This window comes from Haemaphysalis longicornis, unplaced genomic scaffold (genome assembly GCF_048455015.1).
Source record: "Haemaphysalis longicornis isolate Haplotype H1 unplaced genomic scaffold, Haemaphysalis longicornis Haplotype H1 scaffold_10, whole genome shotgun sequence".
NCBI classification, from domain to species: Eukaryota; Metazoa; Arthropoda; class Arachnida; order Ixodida; family Ixodidae; genus Haemaphysalis; species Haemaphysalis longicornis.
In genome coordinates, this window is record NW_027526204.1 from 17738187 (window position 1) to 17765471 (window position 27285).

The 27285-nt window shown below is 43.9% G+C and overlaps 1 protein-coding gene across 2 annotated transcripts in view; it reads right to left on the bottom strand.

Annotated features, from left to right (window-relative positions):
* The window catches only part of LOC144158251 (uncharacterized), a 40630-nt gene extending 16816 nt beyond the window's left edge, over positions 1 to 23814 (bottom strand). For both annotated transcript variants that reach the window (XM_077688992.1, XM_077688991.1), the window contains exons 1-4: positions 23630 to 23814; positions 22878 to 23547; positions 8559 to 8659; positions 1101 to 1213 (exon numbers count right to left, since the gene is read on the bottom strand). In XM_077688992.1, coding sequence (XP_077545118.1) covers positions 1101 to 1186 — 86 coding nt within the window. In that variant the 5' untranslated portion in view covers positions 1187 to 1213; positions 8559 to 8659; positions 22878 to 23547; positions 23630 to 23814. The remainder of the gene's footprint in view (positions 1 to 1100; positions 1214 to 8558; positions 8660 to 22877; positions 23548 to 23629) is intronic.
* Between the last annotated feature and the right edge of the window lie 3471 nt (positions 23815 to 27285).

A 27285-nucleotide genomic window follows, 5' to 3' on the forward strand; every position in this document is an offset into this window, starting at 1 on the left:
CGTGTCCTAAAGATGATCCGAAAAATAACCGAAAGCGGAAACAGAATAAAAGTGTAGAAGATAAATTTGAATGGGCCTGGGACTTGAACCCGGGAGCTACAGATTTGAAGGTCGACAAGCATACCCGAATTCATCGCGGAGCATTAGTTTCCGCGAACAAAAGTTCAACCTAGTAAACGCGTTGTGGGCTTCGGCTTTGGAGACGTGCGTAAGATACATGCAGCGAGGCAGTAATTTGAGCACGCTAATTACAGAAGCACCAAACACGTTTACGCTGATGGCGAATATATAGGCTTTATAAGGGCGAACAAGTAGGGAACAGACGAAAAAGAAAACTTCTTTCCATGAACACGCGCCAGTACCCTCAAGGAGAAGAAAACAAAACTAAAAGAGGACGCTTCGCAGTCCTTTCCAGCCGCCGTCTTATGACTCGCACAAAGCACCATAACTGCATGACATTTCTTTCTTCTTTCCTTCCACCATGGTTCTTTGGCCGATCCCCTCATAGGGTACGTGCCACTCCTACAGGACCACTTTCACCAACAACAGAAAAAACACCAACAAAAGAGAACATGAAGGACAAACAAAAACTACTCAAATGTAAAAGAAAGAGGACACAATCGCTCCCCGGGGGGCCCAGAGAAAAATACATAATCCCGACTCTCCTAAGGGGCTCTCTTGTTTTTTTCGTGCGGTGTAGCGCACAAAATATGTCAGCTACTGAACTTTATAAAGCCTTCTCCTGCACTAATGTCGCTTAATCTTATGATATACCAGTGAACACCCAAGGCCTCCTCCAATATAGCAGCCAAGCATACCTGTCTAGACGCAGTATACTGGCGGAACATTGGCAAATTCAATTGTCAGCGGCGCGCCTCTGGACAGAGAGTTGCTTAGCATCCTCTGCTGTATCACTGGCCTGACCGCCGCCGTGGTCAGGTGTGTTTACAGCTGCTGGTGATTCAAGGTCAGGAATTGGGTGGCCTAGTCACAGTGAGGCAAATGGTTATTAGCCGGCAGTGGTTAGCAACATCATTCATGAGATCTTTCCTTCTGCAAATTACGATCGGAAATGCTGAGCGCAGACTTTTGATGCTCACGAGTTTCTTTGTCGTGCAGGAAACGTCGCAGTTTCCGCTGCATAGTCTTCAGAGGTGGATGCCTCCAGTCTGTCAATGGCCACCATGGGTTGGAAGGCTTTGTCAGAGCCTCTCTGGAAATAAATAAATAAATAAATAAATAAATAAATAAATAAATATTACCGTATTTACTCGCGCAATGATCCCACTGTTTTTCAAGAAAAATTGATACAAATTTAAATTAAATAAATAAACAAATAAATAAATAAATAAATAAATAAATAAATAACAGATACCGTATTAACTGGCGTTATGATCGTCATTTTTTTCAAAAAAAAATTTCATGCAAATTTATGGGTGCGATCATTACGCGGGGTAAATTTTTTGCGAAAAATATTTGAACACAGGAAGCGCAACAAGCTGCGGGTCAATAATTTTACGATGGGTGTCATGAACACAATAAAAAATAAAGGGTAAAAATGGCTTACCTTTGTAATAAACGCACGCATCCCATGAACAGCACAGATACATTTTTGCTAAGTATTTCTCATTCAATCACGACCTCTCATTTTGAAACCTCAAACTGTGCAGTCAGACGGGACAGAAAAAAAAAGGTGACAGAACGAGCGCAGACAAAAAACAGACGTGACGGGACTTGGGTAGACTTGGCGGATGTACGGCCTATCGCTCCAGCAAGTTCGGAGTGCGATCATTGCGCGGGAAATAAAGAAAAATCGAATTTCGGCGACAAACTTTAGGGGTGCGATCATTATGCGAGTAAAAACGGTAAATAAACAAACAAACAACGCCAAAATAAATTGAACGGTCCGCAGGTGCTCACATCTGGTCTTGCGAAGTAGAGCGTATATAGGTTGCTTACGCATTAACAAAACCACCGGCCCGGCTTTGTTCTTTCTACAGCACAGGTGGCCTTGCGACATAATTGCAGTCATGGACATCTTTTCTGACAACGGCACCACAATTGCTTTAGAGGCCAAGACAATACCTTTTTGGTCATCACCGCGTGACGCCGAAACAAAGCAACAAACAACGTACTGCTCTCAAAAATCCTAATAATTGAGCAACCGCCCCGCTGCGTGCAACGCTGAAGATAATCGGGTACTGTGCAATTGATTGATTGTAAGGTTTAACGCGCTGTGGATGCGCACGATATGAGTCGCACCTTAGTGGAGGGCTCCGGATTAATTTTGAACACCTGGGGAACTTTACCTTGCACCGAAATCTCGTACACACGGGCGTTTTGGATCTTCGCCTTCATCAGAAAAGCAGCCGCCGCAGCCGGGAACCGAACCCCAGACCTCGTGAACAGAAGCACGACGCCTTAGCCACTGAGCCACCACGGCGGTTGGGTACTGTGCAAGATGCTGTCCCTCACAGCGGCGCCGTTGTAGGGGCTGATCAGAGCTTGCTTCTCAACCTTCCCCTCTTAATCATTATGCATACGCCCGATCTACCCCTTTGCATCCCAATAGTCTGAGCTAATCGTGAACAGCACCACCCATCACCTCGTGGAGCCATTCATAGACAACGGCATGCTGCACATCTGTGACATCACTGACCGTGGTTCAGTGTGTTGCACCATAACGTTGTATGAAACGTCTTTGGGATATATGGCCTATTGTGAAAAGAAAAGCGTCCATTTTTGTTTGTCCTACTGGCCTATCTCCCGCGGCGGTACAACTTCTATTGGGTCAACGGCAAACCACACCTAACAGGTTTTAACAGCGGAGATGTTTCAGTTTCAGTTTCAGTTTATTCTCGTTTTGAAAATACAGTGTGTAAAAATACATATACAGAAAGGGGTCCCAGAGTTATAAACTGTAATGGGACCCCTTTTTATTTATTGTACACAACTAAGTATTTAGTAGCAGTCATGAACACGAATAATATGCATAAACGGACAGCTGCAGTAATAAGAATAACCTATGACATGGAAAGAAACTCTATAATACATACCAGAAAATGAAGTACAAGTACCCAAAACATTGGAAAGGAATACATTAGTAAGCAACTACATCAGCGTAAATTGTCAGAGAAAAGAAATGTCCTGAGAGCATGCCTGAACGATGACAAGGATGATGCAGATTTAACATTATAAGGCAAGTTGTTCCAAGCTTTTATAGCAGCAAAGCCGACTGTACTTTTCCCATAGTTAGTGCGCACTGAAGGCAGTAACAAGTTATTTAACTCTGCAAACCTAGTTTTATTGGGGTTAGAGAGGGTATGGCGGTCAATTATGTGAAGAATACCGGGATCATGAACCAGGCGGTAGGCAATGAGGCATAGATTGTGGCTTATAAGCTGTGTGATTGAGTACAGATTAAGTTCGCGCAAAAGAGGTGCGACATGTGCGCTGTAAGTGCTGTGTGTAAGTATTCGAATAGCTTGTTTTTGAACGTGCTGTAATGGAGAGATATGGCAGTTGTATGTTAATCCCCAAGATGCTATGCAGTAATTAATATGGCTATGTATAAAAGCGTAGTACAGCGTGAGGAGTGTTGAAATAGGAAAGTACTGCCTTGATTTAATTAGCACCCTAATTCCAAATGCCGTTTTTTTTTCTGAGGGAATTAATATGGGCATTGAATTTCAAGAACGGGTCAAGTTTAATACCGAGAAATGAACACTGTTCTGTTGAGAATATTGCATTGAAATTAATGCTCAAAGGTGGAATATTGCTTCGTTCTTTGTGACGCGACCTGAAAACCATAAATTTAGTTTTGCTTGGATTTATCAGTAGATGGTTTTTGCGGCACCACGTGTTAATACTGGTGAGGTCACGATTAAGGTTTTGTGTTAGATCGTCTATGCACGTATGCGAAGAATATATGGTGGTGTCATCCGCATATAAAATACAATCAGAAGCTGGCGTAAGGCAATTACGAAGATCATTGATATAAACCAAAAATAGAAGTGGGCCAAGAATGGAACCCTGAGGAACACCTACGTTTATTGTTTTAGTAGTAGAAGATACGCCAGATATAATGACTGTTTGTTGGCGATTTAATAAATAATTGCGTATTAACTTTAGGGGAGGGCCATTAATACCATAAGATTCGAGTTTTTGAAAAAGAATGTTATGATTAATTGAGTCAAAAGCTTTCGTAAAGTCAATAAAAACAGCACCAACAAATTTACCCCTATCAATTTCATTTTTGATCTTGTCAGTTAGTGCAACCAACGTAAGATTAGTGGAATAACCGCTGCGGAAGCCAAATTGCCTTGGAGATAGTAGGTTGAACTTGCAGATATAGTTTGAAAGACGTTGTTCTATCAATTTTTCAAGCACTTTGCTAAAAAATGGGAGAATAGAAATGGGCCGATAATTTCCAACGGATGTTTTATCACCCTTTTTGAAGACTGGGGTCACTCTGGTTTTCTTCATTTCGAGTGGAAAAACAGCCGTTTTAAAAACCAAGTTAACAATGTGAGCGAAAACGCCAGATACAATATCGGAAATTACTTTGATGTGTCGGGCATGAATGTTATCAAGGCCGGGACTACAACAGTTCAGATTAGTAATGACTGATCGAACTTCCACCGAGTTGGTAGGAAAGAGATAAAACGAGTGCAAGGAACGCTCCAGGCTATCGTCAGGTGTAGTTAAGTTCGCAACTGGAGGAGCAAAAAACGCGTCACTAAAGGCATTAGCAATGTCACTGGGGCTACTTAATAAGTTCCATTTTGTAATATTTCTGAAATTGAATTGTCAGCAGTGTTTCTGTTCAAAAACGAGTTAATTATGCGCCATTGTTTGCCAGTATTATTACCCGCTTCATTTATTTCTTTTTCATAGTATATACGCCTTGCGCGTTTTAGTAGCGTATTGAGTAAGTTGCAGTATTTCTTGTAGCGTAGCTTGAGTTTGCCGTTAAAAGGTTTCTTTTTAGTTTTCCGGTATAGGTTATCTTTCTTCCTTAGGCTAACTAGTAGGCCCGGCGTAAGCCACGGAGTTTGTGGGGAGGAGTACTTACGTCTGCAGATTACATCATGAGTTGAAGAAGAAATGCAGTTCGCAATGATTTCACAAAAATCACTGTAAGACGTCTGCGCATCCGAGGAAGAAGTAATTCTAGTCCAATCGCACTGATTGGTTAATTCTATGAATTGTACCTTATTAAAAACAGTCTTCGTAAACTGTTTACGATGCGACTTCCTTGGAGGTGGAAAACGCAATGCTACTGGATAATGATCGGTTATGTTGGCGCGTATGACGAAAGCTTCGGGAGGAGAAAGTAGGTTGGATAGTGCATGATCGATTAACGTGCCGTGACCAAGGTTATTACATCGAGTTGGCAAGGTAATTAGGGACTCAAATCCAAACCCCTGATAACAGTTCATGTAATCGAGAAGAAATGAGTGGCTGTCATCCAGCAGATTTATGTTAATGTCCCCCATAATTATAACATTTTTTTGTTCTTGTGCGACAGTTTGAAGCAGAGAAGTAAGAGCGGAGCAGAAGTCGGAGACAGATGAACTTGGTGAACGGTAAATACTTCCAAATACAATGTTTTTATCGTTAGATCCGAAGACGGAGCCGTCAATTTCAACCCATACCGATTCGCAATCAGCGACATCAATTCGAAGGTCAGAGCGACGTTTGTAGCTGATTCCTGATAAAATAAATATTGCGGAGCCCCCATGGCCAGAAGCCCGATGAAAATATTCACATGAATATGAAGGAAAGCTGTACAGATCTTTGTCCGATTCAGTTAACCACGTTTCCGAGATGCAGAAAACAGAAAATGGATGCCGGATCGAAGAAAATAGCAAAATAAATTCGTTGTAATGCCTACGAATACTGCGAGCATTGAAGTGGACGACAGAAGAATGAGGAGCGGAAAATAAGGACGAAAGTTCACTAACGTCTACGTAGGACAGCTTGAAGTCGGTGTACAAGTTTAAGAAGAGTGGAATATTGCAAGGTCACCATCAGCCCGGATACGAAAGACCCGACTGTCAGACGAATAGCGGGCCTTTATGACGCAGTCCTCAGTCCAAAGGTACTGCCACTTTTTTCCCCTTTTTAGTGCAAGAGCTTCGGCAAAAAGCTTCTTGTTCTCTTGTGTTAAATGGTCATTGACATAAACAGGGGTAGTTGCAGTTCCATGATAGCCAATGTCTCTCGTCTGCAGTCGTGCTTTACGTGCCTTGGAAATGAACTCTGCTTTTGTTGTGCGACAGCGGAACCGGACGATCAAGTTCTTTGAGCTGGACGACGATGGAACTCGGTGAACAACGTCTAGGTCATCTTTAGAAACCGAGCAGTTGATTTTGTTCCCAATTGATTGGACAATCGCAATGCAATCCTCTCCCTGAGTACATGGAACGCCTCGAATCTCTACGTTGTTTTTACGAGAGTATTGTTCAAGATCGGCTACTTTCTGTTCTAGCATGGCGTTATGTGCTAACAGGGACCTATTGGTGTCTTTGAGCTCCTTTTTTTCGGCGGTTAGCTGCTCAACTGAAGCATTCAGGAACATAAGACTCTCACGAAACTCGTCCATTTCTTTCCGCATGTTCTCAATGATGTGGCCGGGATTATCAGCTAACTTAGATTGCACACTGTCTGCAATCTTCTCAACCATTTCTGTAAGCTTGCTTTCAAATCTGTTTTCCAAGTTTTCAAGTCGCTTGGACAATTCAGCACATGTTGGCGCCATATTGACAATGGAGCAAAAAACAGGATGAAGGAAAGGCAAAGGCAAACTGCAAAGGCAAATCAAAGGCAAACTGCAACAAAAATTTTCCTCCCGCAAATTTTGCATCAACGTGTTGTACACACCACTAAAGCCTCTTGTGACCTAATTTTAAATTCCACACGCGCGCAGTATCTTGATTAAAACCGGTTGAAAACACGCCACTTCAGCAGAAGCAGCACCTAGCTTAGTGTCACCGCAACTTCCGCCACTGCGGCGAACTTCCGGATGTGACGTCAAACGCAGGACCCCCGTGCTGCCCTCGTCTCTCGTCAGTAGCCCTTTACGTGGGGCCTCACGCGAGTGCGCAGCGCAATTAGTGCCTGTTAACTCGTACCGTGGCCCGACTGCGCCTGCGCGCACGGGCGGGGCGAGGATGTCCACCCAACCATGACGAATGCGCAGGTGCCGGGACGGGTCTCGAACCAACGTCTATAGCTATACGTTGTCTCGGCCAACACGCTAGCTGCGGAACCGACGGAATGCTAAAACTCCTAATGATTGCTTTCATGCGTTTCGGTAATGCGAGAAGCTGAAGAGGCTCTTGGTTTCGGAGAGAAAATGAGCAAATTTCAAGAGTAGCGGCGACGATCGACGCGAGGCGATTCGCCGTTGGCGAGCGACTGCGGCAGTTGCACAACGGCTGATTTTGTCGTTGCGCCCACCGCAGCAGTCTCTCGGTCAACTCTACGAGCATGCGAGCAGCGAGTACGGCCTACTCGAGACGGAACGCTGTTGGCGCGGCTGGTCGGTGCGTCGGCACGTGAACGAGTACGGCGGCTATGTGGCGCACTTCCTTCGGCACACGCTGCACCAAGGCCTGGCTGCTCGGGCTCTACGTAATCGCCCAACCTCTCCATCGCGCTTTGGTGACGTGCGTTGGCCGGCAGCATGGTGACTGACATGGCGTCTAGGCTCGTGGTCTACAAGGCTTATGGTTGACGCCACAGAGGAGGCTCTCGGGCAAGTTCGCGGCCGGGTGGCTCCACGAACGGCCGACGATAGACGATATGCTGTGGTCGCGGCTGGTGGGGGCACGAACGAGTACGGAAGCTAGCTCTGCGGCCCACGGCACGTTCGCGGCAGGTCCACTCTTCGAGAGCGCTATTGGCGCGAGTACGGCCGATGCGAGGCGATAGCTGTTGTCACTGTTATCGGTGCTGGTCGGGGTGCGACCAATGACAGCACGCGGCGCACTGCACGGAATCGATTCAGTTGAAACAACTCTGTCACAAAATAAAAAGTAGGCACTGTTAGCAACATTTCCTCGCCGGTTGAAAAAAAAAGATAAAAAATGGAGGCCCATTTGGCAGCAATGAGTCTCGAAAAAGGTCACTGTTTCACAACGACAGCGAAGACATAACAATGCTTTTGTCTCTGAATGGCACCATTATCTAAAGAAATGGCGAGGGCACCCTGCTAAGAGGAACAAAACTGCCCGTGTAAACAATAACAAAATTCTGGAATTGAACTTACGTAACATAACATTCTTACACGCTAGCCGGAATGTTATGCGCTTTCCTCCCAAGGTTGCTTTTTTTTCCTTCTCTCACAAACGCAGGATGGTTCGATCGGCACAGGGCATATTAGCTGCGACAGCGCCCATCAAGCGCTCAACACTGCCCTGCGTGTATCTGTTTCCTAGCTCCCAACCTCGCGAAGAAGCCTCGCAATGCCTGTGTTTACTTTTCACCGGTCGACTACAGGCGCGTCCCATCCGCTCAGAGAAAAGCAATAATGATTGCAAGAGTTTCCGAACCTTATTTGGGCTTTAGGGGCGAAGCACCTTAAGGTGGAGGCTGTGTCCGGCGTCTGTCCGGCGTCCGTGCTCACGGCACAGCAACGTGTAAATCTAAACATCTGTGAACAAGCGGTTCACAAAAGGTTAAAGAGAGAGAGAGGTTCACAAAAGGTTAGAGAGAAAGACGCACAGCACCGTGCAAGTCGAAATATCTGCGAACAAAAGGTTCCCTAAAGGTTAACACTAACAAAATAAAAGGTTCCCACAAAGTTACAGAGAGAGAGGGGGGAGAAAGAAAGAGACGCACAGCTGTGTAAATCGAAACATCTTCGAACAATCGAACAAAAGGTTCCCAAAAGATTAATAAGAACAAAATCAAAGGTTCACCAAAGGTTAGACAGAGAGAGAGACGCACAGCACCGTGTAAATCGAGACATCTGTGAATGAAAGATTCCCAAAAGGTTAACAAGAACAAAATAAAAGGTTCACGAAGGGTTAGAGAGAGGGAAGAGTAAGAGAGAGAGAGAGAGACACGGAAACGTGTAAATTGAAACATCTGGAACAAAATGTTCACAAAAGGTTAACAAGAACAACATAAAAGCTTCAGAAACGGTTAGAGAGACAGAGAGAGAGGCTCAGCACCGTGGTAATCGAAATATCTGCGAACAAACGGTTCGCACGCAAAAGGTCAACAAGAACAAAATAAAAGGCTCACAAAAGGTTAGAGAGAGGGGAGAGAGAGAGGCGCACAGCAAGATGTAAATCGAAACATCTTTGAACAAAAGTTTCCCGAAAGGTTAAGAAGAACAAAAGCAAAGGTTGACAAAAGGTTAGAGAGAGAGAGAGAGACGCACAGCTCCGTGGAAATCGAAACATCTGTGAATGAAAGATTTCCAAAAGGTTAACAAGAATAAAATAAAAGGTTCACAAAGGGTTAGAGAGAGGGGGAGTAAGAGAGAGAGAGAGACACGGGAACGTGTAAATCGAAACATCTGTGAGCAAAATCTTCACAAAAGGTTAACAAGAACAAAAGAAAGGGTTCAGAAAAGGTTAGAGAGAGAGAGGCGCACAGTGCCGTGGTAATCGAAATATCTGCGAAGAAACGGTTCCCAAAAAGTCAACAAGAACAAAATAAAAGGCTCACAAAAGGTTAGAGAGAGGGGAGAGAGAGAGAGGCGCACAGCAACTTGTAAATCAAAACATCTGTGAACAAAAGGCTCACAAAATATTAACAAGAACAAAATAAAACGCCCACAAAAAGTTTAGAGAGAGAGAGAGACAGCATAGTGTAAATCAAAACATCTGTGAACAAAAGGTTCCCAGAAGGTTAACAACAGCAAAATACAAGGTTAGCAAAAGGTTAGAGAGAAAGAGAGACGCACAGCACCGTGTAAATCGAGACATCTGTGAACGAAATGTTCACAAAAGGATAAGAAGAACAAAATAAAAAGGTTCACAAAGGGTTAGAGAGAAAGAGAGACGCACAGCACCATGTAAATTGAAATGTCTGCGAAGAAAAGGTTCCCAAAAGGTTAACAAGAAGAAAATAAAAGGCTCAGAAAGGGTTAGAAAGAGAGAGAGAGAGACGCACAGCAACGTGTAATTCGAAACATCTGTGAACAAAAGGTTCCCAAAAGATTAACTAGAACAAAAAAGGTTCACATAGGGTTGGAGAGAGAGTGGGAGAGAGAGACAGATAGACGCACAGCAGCGTGTAAATCAAAATATCTTTGAACAAAGGGTTCACAAAATGTTAACAAGAACAAAATAAAAGGTTCACAAATGGTTAGAGAGAGACGCACATCATCGTGTAAATCGAAACATATGTGAAGAAAAGGTTCAGAAAAGGTTAACAACAGCAAAATAAAGATTCACAAAAGGTGAGAGAGCGAGGGAGACGCACAGCATCGGGTAAATCGAAACATCTGTGAGCAAAAGGTTCCCAAAACAATAACAACAGCAAAATAAAAGATTCACAACAGGTTAGAGAGAGAGAGACGCACTGCACCGTGTAAGTTGAAACATCTGTGAACGAAAGGTTCCCGAAAGGTTAACAAGAACAAAATAAAAGGTTCACAAAGTGTTAGAGAGGGGGAGAGAGAGAGATGCACAGTAACGTGTAAATCGAAAGATCTGTGAACAAAGGATTCACAAAATGTTAACAAGAACAAAATAAAAGGTTCACAAAAAGTGCGAGAGAGAGACGCACAGCATTGTGTAAATTGAAACATCTGTGAGCAAAAGGTTCCCAAAAGGTTAACAAAAGAAAAATAAAAGGTTCACAAAAGGTTAGAAAGAGAAAAAGGGACGCGCAGCACCGTGTTAATCAAAACATCTATGACCATAATGTTCAAAAAAGGTTAATAACAAAATAAAAGGTTCACCAAAAGTTAGAGAGAGAGACGCACAGCACTGTGTAAATCGAAATATCTGCGAACAAAAGGTTCGCAAAAGGTTAACAAGAACAAAATAAAAGGTTCACAAAGGGTTAGAGAGAGTGAGGAGTAAAAGAGAGAGAGAGAGAGACACGGACACGTGTAAATTGGAACATCTGGAACAAAATGTTCACAAAAGGTTAACAAGGACAACATAAAAGCTTCAGAAACGGTTAGAGAGAGAGAGAGAGAGAGAGAGAGCCGCTCAGCACCGTGGTAATCGAAATATCTGCGAACACACGGTTCGCAAAAGGTCAACAAGAACAAAATAAAAGGCTCACACAAGGTTAGAGAGAGGGGAGAGAGAGGCGCAGAGCAAGATGTAAATCGAAACATCTTTGAACAAAAGGTTCCCGGAAGGTTAAGAAGAACAAAAGCAAAGTTTGACACAAGGTTAGAGAGAGAGAGAGAGAGAGAGAGAGACGCACAGCTCCGTGTAAATCGAAACATCTGTGAATAAAAGATTCCCAAAAGGTTAACAAGAACGAAATAAAAGGTTCACAAAGGGTTAGAGAGAGGGGGAGTAAGAGAGAGAGAGACGGACAGCCCCGTGTAAATCGAAATGTCTGCGAAGAAAAGGTTCCCAAAAGGTTAACAAGAACAAAATAAAAGGCTCAGAAAGGGTTAGAAAGAGAGAGAGAGACGCACAGCAACGTGTAATTCGAAACATCTGTGAACAAAAGCTTCCCAAAAGATTAACTAGAACAAAAAAGGTTCACATAGGGTTAGTGAGAGAGGGGGAGAGAGAGAGATATAGACGCACAGCAGCGTGTAAATCGAACTATGTTTGAACAAAGGGTTCACAAAATGTTAACAAAAACAAAATAAAAGGTTCCCAAATGGTTAGAGAGAGACGCACAGCATCGTGTAAATCGAAACATCTGTGAATAAAAGGTTCAGAAAAGGTTAACAACAGCAAAATAAAGATTCACAAAAGGTGAGAGAGAGAGAGAGACGCACAGCATCGGGTAAATCGAAACATCTGTGAACAAAAGGCTCACAAAATATTAACAAGAACAACATAAAACGCCCACAAAAAGTTTAGAGAGAGAGAGACGCAGTGCACCGTGTAAGTTGAAACATCTGTGAGCGAAAGGTTCCCAAAAGGTTAACAAGAACAAAATAAAAGGTTCAAAAAGGGTTAGAGAGGGGGAGAAAGAGAGACGCACAGTAATGTGTAAATCGAAATATCTGTGAACAAAGGATTCACAAAATGTTACCATGAACAAAATAAAAGGTTCACAAAAGTGTGAGAGAGAGACGCACAGCATTGTGTAAATTGAAACATCTGTGAGCAAAAGGTTCCCTAAAGGTTAACAATAGAAAAATAAAAGGTTCACAAAAGGTTAGAAAGAGAAAGAGAGACGCGCAGCACCGTGTAAATCTAAAAATGTATGACCAAAATCTTCACAAAAGGTTAACAAGAACAAAATAAAAGGTTCAACAAAAGTTATAGAGAAACTCACAGCACTGTGTAAATCGAAATATCTGCGAACAAAAGGTTCCCAAAAGGTTAACAAGAACAAACTAAAAGTTATACAAAAGGTTAGAGAGAGAGGGGGAGAAAGAGAGAGAGAGAGATGCACAGCTCCGTGCAAATTGAAACATCTGTGAATGAAAGATTCCCAAAAGGCTAACAAGAACAAAATAAAAGGTTCACAAAGGGTTAGAGAGAGGAAGGAGTAAGAGAGAGAGAGAGAGAGAGAGACACGGAATCGTGTAAATTGAAACATCTGCAACAAAATGTTCACGAAAGGTTAACAAGAACAACATAAAAGCTTCAGAAACGGTTAGAGAGAGAGACACAGAGAGAGAGACGCTCAGCACCGTGGTAATCGAAATATCTGCGAACAAACGGTTCGCAAATGGTCAACAAGAACAAAATAAAACGCTCACAAAAGGTTAGAGAGAGGGAAGAGAGAGAGAGAGGCGCACAGCAAGATGTAAACCGAAACATCTTTGAACAAAAAGTTCCCGAAAGGTTAAGAAGAACAAAAGCAAAGGTTGACAAAAGGTTAGAGAGAGAGAGAGAGAGAGAGAGAGAGAGAGAGAGACCCACTGCTCCGTGTAAATCGAAACATCTGTGAATGAATGATTCCCAAAAGGTTAACAAGAACAAAATAAAAGGTTCACAAAGGGTTAGAGAGAGGGGGAGTAAAGAGAGGGAGACACGGGAACGTGTAAATCGAAACATCTGTGAGCAAAATGTTCACAAAAAGTTAACAAGAACAAAATAAAGGGTTCACACAAGGTTAGAAAGAGAGAGAGGCGTACAGCACCCTGGTAATCGAAATATCTGCGAAGAAACGGTTCCCAAAAGGCCAACAAGAACAAAATAAAGGCTCACAAAAGCTTAGAGAGACAGGAGAGAGAGAGAGGCGCACAGCAACGTGTAAATCGAAACATCTGTGAACAAAACGTTCCCAAAAGGTTAAGAAGCACAAAATCAAAGGTTCACAAAAGGTTAGAGAGAGAGAGAGATGCGCAGCAGCGTGGTGATCGAAATATCTGCGAACAAACGGTTCTCAAAAGGTCAACAAGAACAAAATTAAAGGCTCATAAAAGTTTAGAGAGAGAGAGAGAGGCGCACAGCAGCGTGTAAATCAAAACATCTGTGAACAAAAGGCTCACAAAATATTAACAAGAAGAAAATAAAACGCCCACAAAAAGTTTAGAGAGAGAGACAAAGCATAGTGTAAATCAAAACATTTGTGAACAAAAGGTTCCCAGAAGGTTAACAACAGCAAAATACAAGGTTAGCAAAAGGTTAGAGAGAACGAGAGACGCACAGCACCGTGTAAATCGAGACATCTGTGAACGAAATGTTCACAAAAGGTTAACAAGAACAAAATAAAAAGTTCACAAAGGGTTAGAGAGAAAGAGAGACGCACAGCACCGTGTAAATCGAAATGTCTGCGAAGGAAAAGGTTCCCAAAAGGTTAACAAGAAGAAAATAAAAGGCTCAGAAAGGGTTAGAAAGAGAGAGAGAGAGAGACGCACAGCAACGTGTAATTCGAAACATCTGTGAACAATAGGTTCCCAAAAGATTAACTAGAACAAAAAAGGTTGACATAGGGTTGGAGAGAGAGAGGGGGAGAGAGAGAGAGATAGACGCACAGCAGCGTGTAAATCGAAATATCTTTCATTTCATTTCATTTCATTTCATTTATTTCCACCTTAAGGGCCCTGAGGGCATTACATAAGGGGGGGCGTGCAGAAAGGTATGACACAGCGCTAAAAAAAAATTACAAGGCAACAACAACAAAAAAAAGAACTAGTGACAAAGGTACAGCAATATTAGCAGCAAATACAAAATTACAGTACAAAAATACAGTTCAAATGTACAAAGGATACAGCACTAAGGAAAGGAAACACATAAAGCACATTTGATACGCAGGTATTATGAAACATGGATGAGCAATTTTTCGCGGAATAATTTGCGGTCTGCGCACGAGGCTATTGTATCGGGCAAATGGTTCCAGAGGGTTATTGCTTGAGGGAAGAATGAGTTGAGCATTGATGAAGTACGGCTGGGTAGTCGTGCTATGGCGTTGCTGTGGCTGATACGGGACGAGGTTCGGGGAGGCGGTTTTAAGATAGGGTGTCTGGATTTCGGGTGATAATAAAAGGCATGAAGAAGGCAGAGGCGTGAAATGATCCGGCGTGACTCAAGTGAATGCAGGTTCAAAGATTGCTTTAGGGCGGTTACGCTTGTGTTAGTGGAGTACTGTGAGCAGATAAAGCGGGCGGCACGATTCTGTATGGCTTCTAATTTGTGGGTGAGGTATGCCTGTGATTGATGCCAAATCGATGATGCATATTCCAGTTTTGGTCGTACGAACGTTAGGTAGGCTAGTTTTTTTATGTCCTGAGATGCAAGTTTTGGATTCCGGCGTAGGTAGCCGAGCGTGCGCGCGGCGTCTGAGCAAATGGTTTGAATGTGAAATGTCCATGATAGGGATGGTGAGAGATGAACTCCGAGGTATTTGTAGGATGTTACAGCGGCAATCGGGAACGAGTTAATTTTGTAGGAGAACTGTGATACGGTTTTTTTACGGGTGAATGATACCAGTTTACATTTTTCTGTGTTTAGTGGCATTAATGATTGATCACACCATGCGGCGATATGGTTGAGATCATGTTGAAGAGCAATACTGTCTCCAGGGTTGCGGATGGTAGTGTAAATGACGCAGTCATCGGCGAATAGTCTTAACTGGTTAACAATATTATTCGGTAGGTCGTTAATGTAAATTAGGAAAAGCAGTGGTGAGAGGCACGCACCCTGTGGGACCCCGGACGTCACATCAGTGAGGGACGAATGATGGTCATTGACAGTTGTGAATTGCTTACGATTGGTGAGGAAATTTTTAAGCCAGGAAATTATGTTAGAAGGAATTCCAAGGTTAGAAAGTTTAGCGAGCAGTCGGTTGTGGGGAACCCGGTCAAATGCCTTCGAGAAATCTAAGAAGACGGCATCAATCTGAAGGTTGGCGTCCATATATTGTAGTAAGTCGTTTGTGAAGTCTGATAATTGTGATTCGCACGAGTAGGATTTTCGAAAGCCATGTTGTTGTGGGTAAAAAAAGTTGATCGACTCTAGATGGGTCATTATGTTGGAGAATAGAATGTGCTCAAGTAGTTTGGATGGGATGCTGGTCATTGAGATAGGACGATAGTTAGTTGGGATTGCAGGGTTACCGGATTTAAAAATTGGTACGATCTGGGCTTTTTTCCAATCATCCGGGACGTGCCCGGTGTCAAGTGACTGGGTAAATATTAGGTGTAAGATTTGACTAGAGAGCAGTAGGGTATTTTTCAGTAGTTTACTGTTAATCTGATCGCAGCCGGCTGAAGATGAAAGTTTAAGAGCTTTTATAAGGTTAGCTATTCCCTCAGGGCAGATTACAATATCAGGCATTTCGATTGGGGGAGGGTCCAGTGGTGTGACGGCAACAGTGTTACTGGCGGAGGAAAACACAGAGGAAAAGTGATCGTTCAGGGCAGTGGCGCATTGGTTAGTGTCGATAGTTACTCCTTCCGAGTTTGTAAGTGCTATGCGGCTGAATCGGGACTTTGGTGATAGGATGCGCCAGAATTTGTTTGGGTTAGTCTGAAGAATGGATAACAGATCTTCGGAGAAGAATTTTTCTTTTGCTGTAGTTAGTTCTTGAATATATTGTTTAGCGCATGAGTGGTAACGTTCCCATGCTAAAGAGTTGTTGTTTGAATGTGCTGTTCTGTAAAGGCGCTTTTTGCGGTTACGGAGGCTTTTTAGGCGTTTTGTAAACCATTCATTGTTAGAGTCGGATTTGATAACTATTGTTGGAATGTGTCCGTTTTTAAGATTAAGTAACGTAGTCTTGTAAAGTTCCCAGTTGGCATTAACAGATCTGGTTAAGTAAGTATCTCGGAAGCTATCGAAGAAAAGAGCAAGTTCATTGTTAATGGCATCAAAGTTTCCCCGCTTATAATCTGTGATAAGTTGCGTTGTTGGTGATCTCCTTTTTAGTGGGGAAGCGATGCAAATATGAAGTAAACTATGATCGCTAAGCCCAGGAAGTGCGGTTACTGATTTGATGTCATCAGGGCAGGATGTTAGCAGCAAGTCGAGTGTGTTGTTGCCTCTGGTAGGGCATGTTATTGACTGATGAAGGTTGAAATCTAATGTTACGTCTAGGAATTGCTCTGCTTCTTTAGAAGATCTGTCAGGGATTGAAAGTAAAGGCCAGCTGATTTGTGGGTAGTTGAAGTCGCCAAATATGAAGATGGGTGTATCGGGATATTTATTTTGAACTAATGTTAAAGAGTTGCGGAACATGTTACAAAAATTAGGGGGGCTGTCCGGTGGCCTGTAGCAAATGCCGAATATTAGTTTCCGGGGAGGATCGGATACGCAAACCCATGTTAGTTCGATATTTTCGTCGGCGCATATGATCGAAGATGAAAAGGTATTTTTGATAGCTATGAGAACGCCACCGCCTCTACGGTCGTTACGATCGCGGCGATAAAGAGAAAAATTTAGGTTAGAGGGAAGCACTTCATTATCGCTTATGTTCACGTGTAGCCAAGTTTCTGTCAGTATTATGATGTCAGCACTGATATCTTCGATGAGGCTCTGAATCTGGTCGCGTTTAGGGATTACACTTCTAATGTTTGTAAATGCAACGTTAAGATTTAAGACTGATGCAGGACGGTGGCTCGTGGTACTCTGGAATGGGCGATTCGGGGATTGTCACGGGGCGCTAGGGGTTGTGTTTGCTGGCGGTGCTTGGGCACGGATTTCTAACGTGTCATTAGACCAGTTGCGTTCCTTAATGCTGTCAGATAGTGCGTCGTAGAAGTAAGTTTTTTTACCTACGTGTAACTTGTCGACACTAAGTTTGAAAGCGCAGTTTTGGGGCCGGATGAATTTCAACAGCTTCGAGCGTGCAAGGCGCGTGGATGGGGCGAAGTCTTCTCTGATTGCGAAGGTAGTGTTTTTCAATTTTGGTCCGTTACTTAGTATTTTCTCTTTAGTTTTGAAATGGCTTAGTTTTACTACAATGGGACGTTTTTTGAGTTCTGCAAATGTTCCCAGGCGATGTGCACGCTCGATGCTGTTTGGTTCAAGTTTGACGTGAAGATGGTTGTTGCGAAACGTGATAATCGATTCCTCCGAACCTTCCCAGGTTTCGTCCGCCGAATCGTCAAGTCCGAAAAAAAGAAGGTTGTTACGGCGCATTCGGTTGTTAGCATCAGTGTGGGCGGCTTTAAGGATTTCGATGTCGTGTTTTATGCTAAGTGCCTCGTTAGTTTCGGTGAGTGTGCGTTGCTCGGTCTGAGGTGATTCGAGCACAGAAATACGGTTTGTTAAAGTGGTAAGGAGCTGTTCATGGTTGGACTGCGTGGCCATGATTTTGGTTATGTCGGTGGAAACAGTCAGAAGGGCTTTCTCCAATCTCTCAATGGTAATCATGATGGATGGGAGGTCGGGTTGGGGTGGGCCGGGGTTCAGCTCAACATCGCCACAAAGTAGTAGTAGCACTTGTGATGATAAATGAAATTAGAGGGCCTTGAAGCACAAGCTAACAAAATCTCGCCACTTCAAGTCGTAGGGGCACGACAACGCTATAAGGTAGGGGTTGTTAGAAATATAATGTTTAGCATTGTTAAGATAACTGACCTGGAATAGCAGTGTCGTGAGCATTGTGCGGCAAGCGCTGTCGTGCCCCGGGATTTTGGTGGCGAGCTTCTGATTAAGTAGAGCGCGTGCGTCCCCCGTGACTCGTGACGTCGGCGGGTACATCGGTTGCCAGGCGAAGTCAGTTGAAGGCGTCGAATCCAGGTGGTAGATGGCTGGTGGCGGGTTTTGGGGGATTCCACGCTCCAGCAGGCTGGGTTGGGGTTGGGATAGGGCTCCGGGCAGCAATTCGCTGACGTGGCAGGGGCAGTCTGTGGTCGGCAGGCAGCATAGCAGTACCTGGAATAGCAGTGTCGTGAGCATTGTGCGGCAAGCGCTGTCGTGCCCCCAATTTGGTGAACAAAGGGTTCACCAAATGTTAACAAGAACAAAATAAAAGGTTCACAAATGGTTAGCGAGAGACGCACAGCATCGTGTAAATCGATACATCAGTGAAGAAAAGGTTGAGAAAAGGTTAACAACAGCAAAATAAAGATTTACAAAAGGTGAGAGAGAGAGAGACGCACAGCATCGGGTAAATCGAAACATCTCTGAGCAAAAGGTTCCCAAAACGATAACAACAGCAAAATAAAAGGTTTACAAAAGGTTAGAAAGAGAGAGACGCACTGCACCGTGTAAGTTCAAACATCTGTGAACGAAAGGTTTCCAAAAGGTTAACAAGAACAAACTAAAAGGTTCACAAAGTGTTAGAGAGGGAGAGAGAGAGAGACGCACAGTAACGTGTAAATCGAAAGACCTGTGAACAAAGGATTCACAAAATGTTAACAAGAACAAAATAAAAGGTTCACAAAAAGTGTGAGAGAGAGACGCACAGCATTGCGTAAATCGAAACATCTGTGAGGAAAAGGTTCCCAAAAGGTGAACAACGAAAAAACAAAAGGTTCAGAAAAGATTAGAAAGAGAAAGAGAGACGCGCAGCACCGTGTAAATCAAAACATCTATGACCAAAATGTTCACAAAAGGTTAACAAGAACAAAATAAAAGGTTCACCAAAAGTTAGAGAGAGAGACGCACAGCACTGTGTAAATCTAAATATCTGCGAACAAAAGGTTCCCAAAAGGGTAACAAGAACAAACTAAAAGGTATACAAAAGGTTAGAGAGAGAGAGGGAGAATGAAAGAGAAAGAGAGAGATGCACAGCTCCGTGCAAATCGAAACATCTTTGAACAAAACGTTCCCGAAAGGTTAACAACAAAATGAAAGCTTTACAAAAGGTTAGAGAGAGAAAAAGGGAGAGAGAGAGAAGCACAGCACCATGTAAATCGAGAGATCTCTGTACAAAAGGTTCACAAAAGGTTAACACGAACAAAACAAAAGGTTCAACGAGAGAGACAGACAGAGAAAGAAACCTCCTGGAGAGCCGTTCTGCGCATGCGCGAGGAACTATGGATTGGATTGGATTGAATCAGATTTGGATTTGAATTGCATTTTGCTGAAATGGATTGGGCTTGATTGTGTTAAGTTGAATTGTGTTACATTGGATTTTAATTGGAAATCGTTTTAGGAGCAGTGCGCACTCACGGGTGATTTCCTGTAAGAACGATCCCCAGTGCTTCGCCAACTCGTCATGATTCACTTCTTGGAGATGCGTGAATTTTTTTGAAGAAACTGACAACTGACTGATGTTTCTTAAAGGGACACCGAAGTGATATGTAAACATTGCGGGATTACTAGCGCAAATTGTAGTCCGGAGTCCCCAGGCCATGTTTCGACCACTCTAGGCGCGTTTACGCGATTTTATTTAGTAGAAAAACTAATTCGAAAACGCTGTCCTCCTCTCTTTACGCTCACCCATTTTCTGTGGCGTTTTCGTGTGACGTCAGGAGGGGATGAGCTGGCCATTGGCTGCGCCACGGGTGCGCTACTGCACGGCTCCCCTGCCGACAGAGTCAGTCGGCCCAGCGTTTCGTCCGCCGGCCGCCGGCGGGTCGTCGCAATCAAGGAGGTTAAAAAAAATTGCTTGGTCGCAATTCGTTCGCTTAGTTGAAACGAAGCCAGGACACGTTTGTGAATGGAAGAATGTGCCTTTCTTTACTTGGTTTGTTTGTACACTGTATCTAGCTCCAAGTCAAGGCCGCTTCATACAAGTGCTGCACATGCGACGCTTCGCTGACTGGTACGCCAGTAGGAAAATATAAGGCCTCTTGAAGGCCGGAGAAGAGTCAGCGAAGTCAATATAGGTACTAAGGAAATAAAATCAACTGATATTTTTATCGTACAGCGTAAAAATAGGGCGCGGGAAGCACTTTTTTGCGCTGGGCGAACAAGCACAGCGGTCAGCAGCACGACTTCGCATCTGCGAACGCTTTTCCGTCTACGAAATGCAATTGCTAGACGTGAGCTACTGTGGAAACTCGGGCGACGCTTACTGCACGATCGCAGTACAACAAATAGTCACCTAAGCGGCTTGAAATGCCAAAACTAAATAAAAGTGTAAACCGGTTGTACAATATATACCCTATATTAGCAAGGCATTCGCGTCCCGCTCCGTGGCCTAGCGGTCTGGGGCGCTAGAAATTCACCGTAAATGTTTTGCCAGTCACGAGTTCGAATCCCCGCGGGTACGTGCCTTTTTTTTTTGTAAGTTAACTTTTTTGTTTTCCGCCGATGTTTTCTATATTGAGTTCACCTTTTTTTGGGCCGCAACATTCATGGCTACACGAACTAGTTCACAAAACGCGCGCAGGCTGGCACTGGCGCGCTAGCGAGTTCTCGTTGGCGTGCTGTTGCCATAAGCACCGACTGCTTGCAGGCAGTGGGCACAGGCCAGAATAAACAGACCCTTGGCCTGGTGCGAACACGCTTTTTACGATACAGGCATGAGGGAGGCAAGCTCCAAATATGGGGGAAAAGCGCACGATATTTGGGCGTCTGCGGGTACGCGGAGGGCGTTCATGCACTGCGTAGGTCTCGGCTAGTGAATGCTACGACTACAAGCCGTCCTGGGAGGCTTATCTTGTGCATTTTACAGCCGACAACATGGCAGAAGCGCGGTACGATGATTACTGAGATATTGAGAATGCCCATCCAACAAAGCCATTGGTTATGTTTTACAGAACCGAAACCGAAACCGAAACTTGTGTGATTGCTAACCTTGGGCATCGTCCAATCACGGCGCCCCTCCTCCCAACGTCACAGCCTTAGTTGGTGCGGCCGCCGCAAACCGCGCATGGTAGTTTTTCTTCTTTCGCGCTTTGTAAAATAATTACCGATTTGTCAAACGGATAAACGATGAAAAGTGTGCTAATTTGAGCCAGTCTACGCAGTGCAAGCAAAAACGGGAGCTTGACAAATTCACTTCAGTGTCCCTTTAAGGAACACATGGAATGCGCGCCGTGTTATCGCAGACAGCCGTGGGAGACTCCGCCGGCTGCGCCCACTCGATTCCTGACTGATACGTCTCTTCCGGCCGGCCGTAATGGCCACCCTTTTTTCTAATTTATTTTGAAAAGAGGATTTTTGATGTTTGTTTATGATGCAGCGACGCATATTTGGCCTGCAATTTTTCCGCGTAGCACCTGTTAAAATAATACTACCGGAAAATAGTGCATTTAGGGGTCGAAGATTTCCTTGCAGTTGGCCTTTAAGCTTGAGCTTTGTCTGTGCGGTTCGTTATCAGGAAACACCGCGCGGTGAATTGGGATGGGGAATAATTAGACGGCGGCCAGGAAGTGTGCGGAAAAGTGGCGATGACCAAGGAACCCACGAGCAAGTGCGGGAGTGCGCCTCAAAAAAAAAATAGATAAATAAAAATAAATAAATAAATAAATAAATAAATAAATAAATAAATAAATAAATAAATAAAAATAAACAAAAAACAAATAGAAAAAAAAGTAAATAAATAAAAAAACGCTGCTCGTGGGCGATATGAACCCTGGGTCTCTCGCGTTATGAACTGGACGTCTACCCGATGACACTATCGTCGCATTCGGGGCGCACAGTATTCTTTACGGGTTCGCAGCGCAGGCGTTCGCTTTAGGATTTGGCATGGACGACGAGGGCTCTGGCTTCGACTTGTAATTTTTTACTTTAGGAGGGTGGATTATGGACTTTGATTTAACTCAGTCTGCACGGAGAAAAGTGAAATCTTTAACCGTCTTTCCTTATAAAAAGCCAAGTTAAAGGTAGGGGAGACCACCCGCTTTAGTGTTGCCGCAGTATTCACATACCGATTGCGAAGGTGGCCAAATTTTTTGTCTATTCTCTCTGAAAGCGCGTCAAACTGGACGTATTGGTTCATATCAGTGTACTCCTCGTCTGTACATTGCCAATTGTTCTCTCTGAAAGGTTATGATCTTATTGTGCTGCTTCGTTTGTGTGAGCTGATGTCAATAATGGTTATGCAACAACCCTGACGCAGTACGTCTACAACTATTTCTATCACGCTCGCCGGCCTCTCGACTTCGCCTAGTAAAACACATTCCTACAGCCGCAGTTCGTGACGACCGTTTTTATAAAAAAGCACTTAAAACATCTCTGGGAGATACGTCAAAAACTGCCGGTTGTGCAATATTTGTGCACGAAAACTACGGCAGAGTTTGTATCAGAAACCTCTGTGCTCACTCGATGACCGCTGTGTAGAATGCCTGAACAGATTATCTTCGATGTCGTTATGCCTAGCTGTATAATTAAAAAAAATGTAATTAGCTAATACATTTCCAGAAAGACTCCAACCGCATTAAACGACACATTTGTGACGGTTACGTGTTCTTTATTGCTTACCACTTGTTGAGGCAGCTGACAATAATAGCTCCCAGGGAATTGGCGGTCAATTAAATGACCACATGAGATAATGAGACACTCTCACAAAGCGCCTCCTCTGCGGTCACCACTGGAAGTTCTCGAAGGGGATCTATGCGAGGTTTCAAGGCATGGTTGCAGATCCTCGCCGTGAAATACGTCACTGTTGAAGTCCCCGGATTCTTAGTTGTCGCCTTCAACGTCTGCATAGTACTCCTCGGTGCCTTCGGAGCCCTCGTCAGTGTTGTCGGATGCCTTCTCAAGGCAATCATCACATTCTTCATCGGAAGGCGCAGAAAGAAGAAGGTTCTTCATGAATTGTTCTCCCGACACCTCCATATCGCTGCTGACATCTGTCACTTCCACGGCCGCTTCGCGCTTCGATGCTTTCTTAGGGCACTCACCATCGTCCTCGTCTGAAGGGTAAGAAACGACAGGGACATCCGTGAAAGGCTGCCCCGAGATGTACATATCGCTGCCGTCATCTAGCACTTCCACGAAGCTTCCGTGCTCCTCCTGGCTGCTCTCCGTACGTGCCTCGTCGCCTTCAGCGTCAGCCTCGTCGTCTTCGTGGGTGACATGGTACAGAACCTCCGAACCGTCGTCCTCGGCGTCAGCCTCGATGCTTGCGTCCTCGACCACGCTGGGCGACCTGCAGGGAATCGCGACATGACAATGCGGCCACGCATTTGCGCTCATGCAGGCAGTAGTTATGGAAACATTACAACGGCTACCTCACTGCACTCGGCCGATACATGTCCTCCACACACCTGGACTCTTTTTTCTGTCGCACTTCTATTGTGGTCTCGCTGATGTCGTATACCCTCTCAAAACGCGTAGGGGAGCATAGGTAGGATAACGCCTAGGCAGACGCTGTTTGGAGCGCAGTCGTTATCGATGCCCACGCCTCAGTGATAGCCACCCTTGTAAATTCCGCTATGTTGACGAACCTTGTGATAAGAGCCAGCGATACCGGATTTGGGCGATGTGACGTAGTTGAGTAGATGTGCACCAGGAGGGAATACGGCAGAGCGACAATATTTATTTTGTTTGCCTATTTATGTCTTTTCTCTTCCTTGTGATGTCGCAACGATTAGCAACCTGGACTTGTTTCGTTCCGCTGTGTGCAACGTTATCACCTCAATTTTTCTATTGTCTGCAGCGATCAATTGGTTCCTGCCAATCGAACTTGTTTTTTGTTTTATTTTTATGAGTTTTGCCAGGAACTCCAAAACTGACACAAAATGGCAGCTGACCTCCTGTAGTACTTCTTACAACATGTATACCTTAGGCGCATTTCTTACCATGTAAAAGATTGATTAGAACCTTATTTGTTTTACGCTTGTTTTTAGAGGTGACATTTACTCTTATTGTGTTCTTTGCACTGTATCTTTTTTTATTTCTTGTTGTTTATTTACCCACTCCTCTCTTCACTGCAATTGCCTTGAAGGTATACAAAATAAAAAACGAAATAAAATAAAATAGTCGCTCATCAGTGGTGGATCGTTTTAGAAAACTAGAACAGCTTGATATGCTTGTGCGAAAGTTGACACTGAATGCGTCTTACTCAAAGTGCGTGCAAAAGAAAGGGGTGCTACTCTCCAATAATTTTTTTTGCGCATAATAGGGAGAAATTACACTAAAAGCTCGAAACTCAGGTTACGAACTGTACCGTGTTTGAATTATTTCGTGGAACGTTTTCAAATAGACTTCAGTGGCGATTTTGCGTGCATGCAATACTGGTGTGACCACTGCGCTATATATAACCTCAGCAAATATCTTTTTCCTGAGATTCTCAATTGTCTCATTCTTGGGTCTCATGAAATAGGACGGTGGGAATACTCAAAGTGTTCGTTCAAATTTATTCAGAATACGCAAGGAAACCAGGCTTCCGATATCGAATGAAAGATTGAGTATCGATCGTTTTTAAAGCGCGGAGGGTAATTAGGCATCACACAAAAAACTCCAGTCTTTTCCTGAAATGTGATGGTGGAGTCACTGGTAACGCTGTGTCAAGCACTGCTCCAGAACTAGGCCAGCAACAAATATATAGGGCTGCTTCTCCATCCATGTTACGAAGCGCCATAACAAGAAGGGAACAAATTGTGCGTACAACATCTACTTCATTTTTCTTGAGAACCGCTTTACATGAGAACGTAGAGTGCTCGTGGCTGTACCAGGTAAAAATTAATATTGAGGCATTTTTCTTCGGGGTGGACGGGTTAGAAGCTACCAACGGTATGGACATCTACTGACAGCTTTAACAGTTGATTAGAGGAAAAGCTTGAGTGAGGTTTGGAGAATTGTTTGGCCGTTTTCTTTTAATACGAAGCATAAAAACCCGGTGATGGAAACCGGAAGGTTGATGCAGTTCGAGCAATCTTCGAGTGCCAGAGAGAAAAGTGCGTCTCGGCTGAGTGAGTGACACCGCAACGCTTGTACATGCGAAAATTACCTTCAAGGATTCCTCGACTGGAGGCTGAAGGGGAGGAGGATTTCATAATACCAGTGTTAGCAACCAGAGGGAGATATACCTGGCGTTTAATGTGCGCGTCGCAACGGTTGCGGCGGTACCGGCTGCTGGTTTCGCCTGCAGCACGCGCGTGACTCTTCACAAGCCGTACGGCATTTTGTCTTCCTTTGCATCTCTTTCCGCGGGAAGCCACGTTTTACGTGCTTCATTAATCGAAAAGGCGGCGTCCGCTATCGGCGTGCCCTAAAGATGACCCGAAAAATAACCGAAGGCGGAAACAGAATAAAAGCGTACAAAATGAATTTGAATGGGCATGGGACTTGAACCCGGGAGCTACAGATTTGAAGGTCGAGAAGCATACCTGAATTCATCGCGGAGCATTAGTTTCCGCGAACAAAAGTTCAACCTAATGAACGCGTTGTGGTCTTCGGCTTTGTAGACGTGCGTAAGACACACCCAGCTAGGCAGTAATTTGAGCACGCTAATTACAGAAGCACCAAACACGTTTACGCTGATAGCGAATATATAGGCTTTATAAGGGCAAAGAAGTAGGGAGCGGACGAAAAAAAGAAAAGAAAACTTCTTTCCATGAATACGTCACAGTACCCTAAAGGAGAAGAAAACAAAACTAAAAGAGGATGCTTCGCAGTCCTTTCCAGCCGCCGTCTTATGACTCACACCAAGCACCATAACTGCATGACATTTCTTTCTTTCTTTTTTTCCGCCACGGTTCCTTGGCCGATCCCCGCATAGGGTACGTGCCGCTCCAACAGGAACACTCAACAACAACCGAAAAAACACCAACAAAGAGAACATGAAGGACAAACTAAAACTACTCCAATGTAAAAGAAAGAGGACACAATCGCTCCACGGGGGGGCCAGAGAAAAATACATAATCACGACTCTCCTAAGGGCCTCTCTTGTTTTTTTCGTGCGGCGTAGCACACAAAATATGTCAGATACTGAACATAAAGCCTTCACCTGCTCTAATGTCGCGTAATCTTATGATATACCAGTGAACACCCAAGGGCTCCTCCAACATAGCAGCCAAGCATACCTCTCTAGGCGGAGTATGCTGGCGGAACATTGCCAAATTCAATTTTCAGCGGTGGCGTCTCTGGACCGAGAGTTGTTTAGCATCCTCTGCTGTATCACTGGCCTGACCGCTGCCATGGTCAGGTGTGTTTGATGCTGCTGGTGAATGAAGGTCAGGAATTGGGTGGCCTAGTCACAGTGAGGTAGATGGTTACATGAATATTAGCCGGCAGTGGTTAGCAACATCATTCATGAGATTTTTCCTTCTGTAAATTACGATCAGAAATGCTCGGCGCAGTCTTTTGATGCTCACGATTTTTCTTGTCGTGCAGGAAACGTCGGTGTTTCCGCTGCAGAGTCTTCAGAGGTGGATGCCTCCAGTCTGTCAATGGCCACCATGGTTTGGGAGGCTTTGACAGAGCCTCTCTGGAAATAAATAAATAAATAAATAAATAAATAAATAAATAAATAAATAAATAAATAAATAAATAAATAAATAAATAAATAAATAAATACAGTAATTACTAGCTTAATGATCCGCTGTTTTTAAAAAAATCGATGCAAATTTATGGGTGCGATTATTACGCGGGTAAATTTTTCGTGAAAAATATTTGACCACAGTAAACGGCACCAGTTGCGGGTCAATAATTTTAGATGCGTGTCATGAACACAATTAAAAAGAAAGGGTGCAAATGGCTTACCTTTGTAATAAACGCACGCATCACATCAACAGCACAGATACAATTTTATTAATTATTTCTCATTCAATCATGACCTCTCATTTGGAAACCTCAAACTGTGCACACAGAGGGGACAGAAAAAAAAGTGACAGAACGAGCGCAGAGAAAAAACAAAACCGTGACGGGACTTGGCTAGACTTGG